Consider the following 8,553-nt stretch of genomic DNA (forward strand, 5'->3'; position numbering starts at 1 on the left):
GGGGGGGGGGGGGGGGGAGAACTGCTGACCCGGACAGGGGATATCGTCGGGCGGTGGAAAGAGCACTTTGAGGAACTCCTAAATCCGACCAACATGTCCTCTGCAGAGGAGGCAGCGCCTGAAGATCTAGGGGGAGGCTCACCCATATCCCTGGCAGAGGCCGCTGAGGTAGTCAAAAAGGTGGCAAGGCGCCAGGGTGGATGAGATCCGCCCTGAGATGCTGAAAGCGCTGGACATAGTTGGGCTGTCCTGGCTGACACGCCTCTTCAATGTCGCATGGGGGTCGGGATCAGTGCCCATGGACTGGCAGACCAGGGTGGTGGTTCCCATTTTCAAAACGGGGGACCGGAGAGTGTGCTCGAATTACCGGGGTATCACACTACTCAGCCTCCCGGGAAGGCTTATGCCAGGGTGCTGGAAAGGAGGCTCCGACCGTTTGTCGAACCTCAGATTCAAGAGGAGCAATGCGGATTCCGTCCTGGCCGTGGAACAGTGGACCAGCTCTTCACCCTCGCAAGACTACTGGAGGGGTTCTGGGAGTTTGCCCAACTAGTCTACATGTGCTTTGTGGACTTGGAGAAGGCTTTCGACCGGGTCCCTCGGGGGTTCTTGTGGGGGGTGCTGCGGGAGTATGGGGTGCCGGACCCATTACAACGGGCGATCCGGTCTCTGTACGACTGCAGTAGGACCTGTGTCCGCATTCTCGGCAATAAGTCAGACACGTTCCCGGTGGGTGTTGGCCTCCGCCAGGGCTGCCCTTTGTCTCCGGTCCCGTTCGTGACTTTCATGGACAGGATATCTTGGCGCAGCCGGGGGGTGCAGAACGTCAGGTTCGGGGGTCTCGGGATCGCCTCTCTGCTGTTTGCAGATGATGTGGTCCTGTTAGCCTCCTCGGATCGTGACCTCCAGCATTCACTGGGGCGGTTTGCAGCCGAGTGTGAAGCGGCGGGGATGAGAGTTAGCACCTCCAAATCTGAGGCCATGGTTCTCTGCCGGAAACCGGTGGATTGCTCCCTCCAGGTGGGGACGGAGTGCCTACCTCAAGCGAAGGAGTTCAAGTATCTCGGGGTCTTGTTCACGAGTGAGGGTAAGATGGAGCGGGAGATCGACAGACAGATCGGTGCAGCTGCAGCAGTAAAGCAGGCGCTGCACCGGACCGTCTTGGTGAAGGGGGAGCTGAGCCGGAAGGCAAAGCTCTCAATTTACCACTCGGTCTACGTTCCTACCCTCACCTATGGTCACGAACTCTGGGTCATGACCGAAAGGACAAGGTCGCGGCTACAAGCGGCCGAAATGAGTTTCCTCCGTAGGGTGGCCGGGCTCAGCCTTAGAGATAGGGTAAGGAGCTCGGTCATCAGGAGGGAGCTTGGAGTTGAGCTGCTACTCCTTCGCGTCGAAAGGAGTCAGCTGAGGTGGTTCGGGCATCTAATTAGGATGCCTCCTGGACGCCTCCCACTGGAGGTTTTCCAGGCACGTCCAACTGGGAAGAGACCCCGGGGAAGACCCAGAACATGCTGGAGGGATTACATCTCCCAGCTGGCCTGGGAGCCTCGGGATCCCCCAGAATGAGCTGGAACATGTTGCCGGTGAGAGGGAGGTCTGGGTCAGCCTGCTTGGCCTGTTGCCACCGCGACCCGACCCCGGATAAGCGGAGGAAAATGGATGGATGGATGGATGGAATATAAATAAAATACAGTACATTTCGTGAGCAATTATGAGCCATGAGGTCAAAGACACAGTGTGGGTTTTCTAGGTCTCTGCATCAATATCTTACCACATAGGCAGATAATGGTTCTGCACATGAAAAGATCTATGATTCATATTGTGTTACACAATGGGAACAGGATTTGTTTCATACATTAAACACATTTCCTGATGGCTACCCACCAGGCCTTACAAACCCACTATTTGAAGTGCATGATCGAGCCACTTGTGAATAAAGCGAATATACTGCCGTTCTGAGGGCTCCTCTCATTAAAATGGTGCTTAATAACAAGCGATAAAAAAAACAAAGTTGGTCTTTAATAGCCCCTTATTGTTTTGCTTGTACACACTTGCGCTGAGAGCGTCAAGTATTGAGACACATTCAGACCCTCTTAGCATCAAGCACCCATGTTAACAACGGCCACGACAGCTGCGGATGTGAGATGTACGACTGATTTCAGATGCAACTGTATGTTTCACACTGCAAGCGGACACTTGCACAGCGAACCCAACATACAGTCATTTTAGTGACAGTACAGAGGAGTTTAGCTTGATAAAGCATTTTCTTTTTAATCTATTTTAACCATCAAACCATGAAAGTTGTGATGAGGCTTTTAGAATTATGCCTCAATGTTTTCACACCAAAAAAAAAAAAAAAAAGAAAAGGATCTGCTCCATTTAAACGGTTTCTTTTCCACCAATGTTACCTTCCCTGTCATCCAAATCCAACCATTTGTTGAATTGTGCTGTTGGAAAGAGACACAGATCATTGCTGTTTACATTAAACAATGTCCTCTTTCAATATTGGCAGCTCAGAAAACGCTTCCAGCAACAAAACATTTGGGAAAACAAACCAGTCTCTATGAATGATTGCACTGCAGTTTACCAAATCCTATTTTCACCCAGATTGTTTTTTTACCTTTCTTTAAATCAATACAAATATAAGAATAAAAACAGAAAGGAAACACAGATTTGGTTTTCAAATTAAACAATGAAATAATAACTTACAATATAGGTCTGAGGGGGATCCCAGTGAACCCAGTCGTAGATAATAGACTTCTCATCCCTGTACACATATTTTGCCCAGGGAGAGATGCGGTACAGCCGGTCACCCTCCTTGGTGTGAACTACCACCTAGAAAAAAAAAAGACAATAAAATGAGTGTTATGTTATAGCAAGGGCTATTAAACAATGGCATCGAGAGGGGACACGCATGGTATTCAAACTAAACTAGAATGGAAAACAGTGATGCAAAAGTGAAAACATCATTGCAAAGAAAATAATTAGCCAGAAATAAAACTCTTTAAGTTTAAGAGGCCTGGCCACAAATCAATGGAGGCTTCAGGGTCTTCTGTGACTCTTGTGTGTTCCTGTCTTTGGATGTATACAACTTTAAACATCAGCATTTATTTACATCTTCCAGCCACGAAATGCTTACATCATAAAACTGTGCTGTTACTTCCCATCCATTAGACATAACGGATGGTGCAGATTGTTAATACCAACCAATAAACCAAACATTTTTCAACATGTCAACATGAAAACCACCCCTCTTCCAGGAAGCAGCTCCCTGCTCTCCAAAAAAAGAAAGAAATACAAAATAAATCACAGCTTTAAAACCTGTTATACTTTGCTCCCAGAGACACAATACATAAGCTACAGTATTGAACAGAGAGGTTGTTGTGGTGAATCTGGATTCAATGGTAATTATCCTGTGTTGTTTTTCCCTTTCTTAGTATTAACGCAGCCACTCGCTGGCCCATATTGAGAGGGGATTCAAGCCAGGGAGCAATTTAGAAAAATAGGAAATCTAAATCATTATCCTTCGCCTCTCATCTATTATGTTTGCAATTTAGGACTGGAAGGGGATCAAATAAGTATAGTTTGGAAATCTGACTGAAAAAAGTTGCTTTGCCTCCATCGGTCAAAAAGCAAAGGAGAAAGCCAGCGTGAGAGTTGGAAATACCCAACAAGAAATCGATCCTGTAGTGTTACCCGCAGTATGTGTTCGCCCTGTTTTGTCCCCTGCAGAAACCGGCATTAGAACCCAACTAATTCTGGCTACTGTTGTGAAGTAATGACTGTTCCAAAGCCACCTGCCAGCAAGCCATTGGCCAGACCCCCCTCTGGGGTTTTTTCATTATGGCCAGGCCACCTAGGGGTTAGCTGCCTGGCTCCCCTTATGACATGCTTCACAGTTTATAGGATTAGGAAAAGATAGTTGGATAAATGGACTGGCATAAAGCCTGAGAGAGCGGTGGTCCTTCAGACAAATTGGCCAGCATTAGGAATATTAAAGAAAAATCAGACTGCTGGGTGAGGGGGGGGGTGCATGAAAAGGAAAAACAACTAAGAGCCAGGCAATATGTGAGAAGTTAGGTGTGGATTCAAAACGTTTTTTTAAAAGTGGGCGTTTGATCACTTTGATAACACCTCCGCCCACTTCTCTAAAGTCTTGCATACTCTCAACATAAAGAGCTCATTGTAAGTACTGTACCCACAAAAGGAAACTGCAACAAGGGGGGAGAGCAGGGCAAGCTGCTCTACATGAGAGTGATTGGAGCTAGGCTTGTGCTTCCACGAGGGAGTGCTGTGGAACTAATTCTGAAGTGGAGCTCGCAGCAAGACAGCCATTCATAGGCAGCGGGGGTGCACAAGGAAAGGCCAGGTGCCAGCTTTTCCATCTGCTTCTTATCGTCCTTAGACTGACCTCCGCTGACAATGGGAGCTTTGCAGCCTGTCCAGGGCGCAGGAGTGCGTGCCAGCGGCGACCCGGTCCCAAGGAGAGTGGCGCCACGGTGCCGTCCGTCCCGCGCCTGGCATCTCATTTCAGAATTATTTCTCATCCACGCCATTTGCTTGGGAGACAATGCAGAATGGGCGCTGTGTCTTTTGCATTTAACCCTGATGAATTATTTACTAAACCTAAAAAAAAAAACAAAAAAAAAAAAAAAAAAAACTATCATGTAGAGGTTTTTTTTGCACAGACAAACACTGCGGGATACCTGACGCAGACGGGAGCTGAAATAAAAGCCATCAGCTGGGCTCCTCAGGTGTATCTACCCTCCACTGTGCCGATTGTGCACATACAGTAATCTCCCTCCTGCGTGCTGAGAGTATGACATGTTGTTGACAGCGACACGCCAGGTTTTCACTCGGTCAGTAAGACACCACACATGACAGGGAATCTCCCTCGCACATTACAGTGACATGTCCCTGTACCGGGGAAAGATGACACCTACTGAGGGCGCGAAAACAGGCATGAAGACGTTCTGTTCTCTACCTTGAGTTTGGTGTTATGCTCCACAGCTGGTGTCCCGTCATGCTTGGGCGGTAGAGTCAGTTCCCACTTGCCAAACTCTTTCTTGGTGTAGCGGTGGGAGAATTTGTCCCAGCCATCTATAGGGGAACACGGCAAGGATTCAATCACGTCAATTTAATTGGTTTACAACAGAGCCAGACATCATTCTGATTAGCTGTGTAATGATCAAAGAAAAGCCATATGATCACAGATGCCCAAGTCAGTGCGTGAATCTCTCTCGGTATGAAGCGATCACAATATCTCTCCCTCACTCTCTCATTATGCATAATTCTGTCTCATTGTTTTCATACTCTGCACTGCTGTGAGAAAAAGCAGCAGGCTCAGTCGCCGAAAAAGAAAAACTGATACAATACCACTTCACTGCTCATTGAATTATATCTCTGAGAAAACGACAAAGAGGTGTTACATTCATAACCTGCTGATACCACATTACCAATTGTCATTGACTGACAGGAATATATCAGGACACAAAGCAGCCACCTTGGCATGTCAATTTAGGATGTCGTTTTTATTCAGTAATCCACATCCGCTTGCTATTCATGAGCAGAAACAACTGCAGGATGGGAAATGAATCACAGGAGATGCTCCAGAAGTGACCGGGCACAACACCAGCACTTTTCACTGGCAGGGCGGGCCAAGTCATATTTTTTCACAATTTATTTATCTCCCTTTGCTTAATCTGCTCTTAAAAAAAAAAAAAAAAAAAAAAAAAAAAAAGAGTGCATTATGCATCCAACCTGCACCATATTCATGACTGGGGCTGCTGGGCTGTTTCCACATTTACTATGAAATTGAAATCAAATAATATGACTGAGCCGTGTCAAAATGTAATCTCTCACAGAATTGAATGTTGGAATTGAGCTGCTGCCCAAGGTCCTGGGAAGATAATTAAAAAAGGAAAAGGGGGAAATATGGAAAGAGGGAATGTCAGCAACAGAACCTACTAGCACAGAAAATGTGTAGGGACAATAAACAAATTGACAAATCCCCGGTTTTGCACACAGCATCCATCGGAGGGTATTACTATTAGCATTTGCTTTCCTTCATCATTACCTGCAGGGTGTCAGTTCAGAATAGCTGTAACACAGAGGCAAGTGCTTGTGCTGTGGCCTGGCCTGGAGTTATGTGCACAGGTCTAAATTCTTTCACCATCCTTGTTTTTTTTCTTTCTATTATTCAATTTTTTGTTAGTCCGTAATATATTTCTACTGGCATGTGAAAAAGATTAATATATTTGATAAAGGAAAGAAAATGACAGTGAAGGCTTCTATAACCTTGTATATCAGCTTGAAAGATGAGAACAAGTCTCATTTAATCTTGTTAATGACGACAAAAATAAAGAATCTTGCTGCATTTTCTCAGCCCACATTAACAGAAAATAACACTCAAAAGACTATTAACCTGAAATTACTTTCAAAGTTGCCACCGGAGGGGATAAGAGATTTCAGCGCACACACAGAGGTTGCACTCTCTCAACAACTTTGCAGGCGATGATGAAATAACCAGCTACTGAAATATTTACAAACACTCTCACATTCAAAAGAACCCTCTTCAGTATAAAGGTTTATCCTGTGTAATCAATATTTTCCACATTTCCTACTCTCAGGTTGGTTGATCAAAAGGGCTGCTTATCCTTGTGCCGCAGTTCTTTCAGCTTTTTCTTAATTTTTGGCCCCTCTGTGTTCAAGAGTGCAGAAATGTCACATTTCTTATTTAATGCACCGCGAATATATGCAACCTTCCTGCACTGTTCCAGCCCGGAAAATTTCTTTGTCCTTTTCTGGCCCCAACAGTGAATGCAACTTTATATTAAAGTGTCATTTCTTTTCATTAATCATCTATATCAGCCTGCTGCATGCATCTTTAAAACAAAACAAAAAAACAAATAAAAACAACATTGTTGAACACAAAAGACTCTTTAGTTTGTACAAATGAACTGATAGCAAAAAAACAATAACTATGCAGGTTAACGCACAAAGTTTCAGCTTTAATTCCCAGGGTGTTCGCATCCATACTGGGTCAATTTTGTAAGAATTGCGACACCTTGCCATGCATGAGTGGATAATAAATGAGCAACACTAAAATTCAAGTGCAAGCTTTAGGGAAACTATGTGGACATCACAGCGCTGATATGGGAGTTCACCTCAGGCTACTTACTGAAGTCACCGGTGAGGAAGAGGGCCTCTGCAGAAGGAGCCCACTCCATAAAAAACAGGCTGTTGTCAGGCTGCCTCTGCACACCGAAGGTGTTGTAGCTGCGTGTGAACTGGTCAAAGCCTCCTTCTGCCTCTTCCAGCTGGAGAAGCTGCTTCTGTAGCTGCTCATACCTTCAAACCACAGGGCACACACACACACACACACACACACAAAAGTGTATAAGTCCAATGGAAAAGCCCGCCAGTGAAAACACAATCTGTTGGACACATACAATGTCATCTATCGTCAGTGATGTTGAATAGATTTCACTCATTCGCTGTTTGACAACCCCCCGAAGAACATCAACTGCATTCAGGTCTGGCTGTTCCGTGTGAAATAACAGCAGATACTGAGACAACCATGCAAGAGTTGATACAGCTTTCGCTCCGCATGACTGCTGAATGTCAGAGTAAATAAAGTGAGTCAAAGGATTTGATTCAGGTAATAGCGACTCAAAAAAAGCAAAAACACTGTTTTTCATTCACTGATCAATTTGAGAGATTTTGGGCTATTTTGCTTCCATAACATGTCTTCTGCCAACAGATCCCACTGAAATGGTACACAATGTTTCTTTAAAAGCCCTTTTTTCAAAATGAGGTTTTTCTCATTCTCTGAGCCAGAAATCTCCACTTCAGTAGCACTTATCAGACGTACCCATTTCGTTCCCATCTATATTCTGAAGGTTCTTGCAGAGAGCTTTGTTCATCTTTCTTTCATAGCTTCCTTAAAACATGGCAAAATAGATTTTTTTTTCATAACTGTTGACAGTATTTTCTGACTTATGGAATGATAAAAAGAGAAATCCAAAGTTCCCTCAGTAAAAACCTTTGACTCTAATATTTCAACAATAAGAAACAAGAATTTTAAACCTGGCTTAATCCAATGTTTGGATTTTTAAATGGGAGAATAACTCATTTGCATATTTAAAAATACATTTTCATACAAAAAATGATTGACTTGAAGTAAGTAACCAACTGGGGAAGTTTCATGGTGATAACTATTATGTTGTTTTTTTAACCCTTTTCACCTGGGGTGTCTCCCCTCAACTGTTCTTTTTAAGATGAATTATTAATGTGAAATATTCATGTAGTGTAATAGTTTACATATTAAAACGTCATACACCCCTTCTTCACTGCCAAACAACGGCTTCTGCACTCCACAGGAAGTGGAAATTCCAAAAATAAATATGTTTTTTTTTTTCTTCTGGTATTACTCACAGCGTGAGTTGGTGTCGGCAAGACGTTGGCGCACACACACACGCACACACGCACACACGCACACGCGCACACACACACACACACACACACACACACACACACACACACACACAC

The 8,553-nt window shown here is 44.6% G+C and overlaps 1 protein-coding gene across 1 annotated transcript in view; it reads right to left on the reverse strand.

Annotated features, from left to right (window-relative positions):
* The window catches only part of gbe1b (glucan (1,4-alpha-), branching enzyme 1b), a 96,865-nt gene that overhangs the window by 78,800 nt on the left and 9,512 nt on the right, over positions 1 to 8,553 (reverse strand). The window contains exons 2-4 of the mRNA XM_031863499.1: positions 7,184 to 7,353; positions 4,988 to 5,103; positions 2,713 to 2,838 (exon numbers count right to left, since the gene is read on the reverse strand). Of these exons, the coding sequence (XP_031719359.1) occupies positions 2,713 to 2,838; positions 4,988 to 5,103; positions 7,184 to 7,353 (412 nt within the window). The remainder of the gene's footprint in view (positions 1 to 2,712; positions 2,839 to 4,987; positions 5,104 to 7,183; positions 7,354 to 8,553) is intronic.

Source organism: Anarrhichthys ocellatus, unplaced genomic scaffold (assembly GCF_004355925.1).
Source record: "Anarrhichthys ocellatus isolate YVR2014 unplaced genomic scaffold, GSC_Weel_1.0 scaffold29, whole genome shotgun sequence".
In the NCBI taxonomy this organism is placed as follows: Eukaryota; Metazoa; Chordata; class Actinopteri; order Perciformes; family Anarhichadidae; genus Anarrhichthys; species Anarrhichthys ocellatus.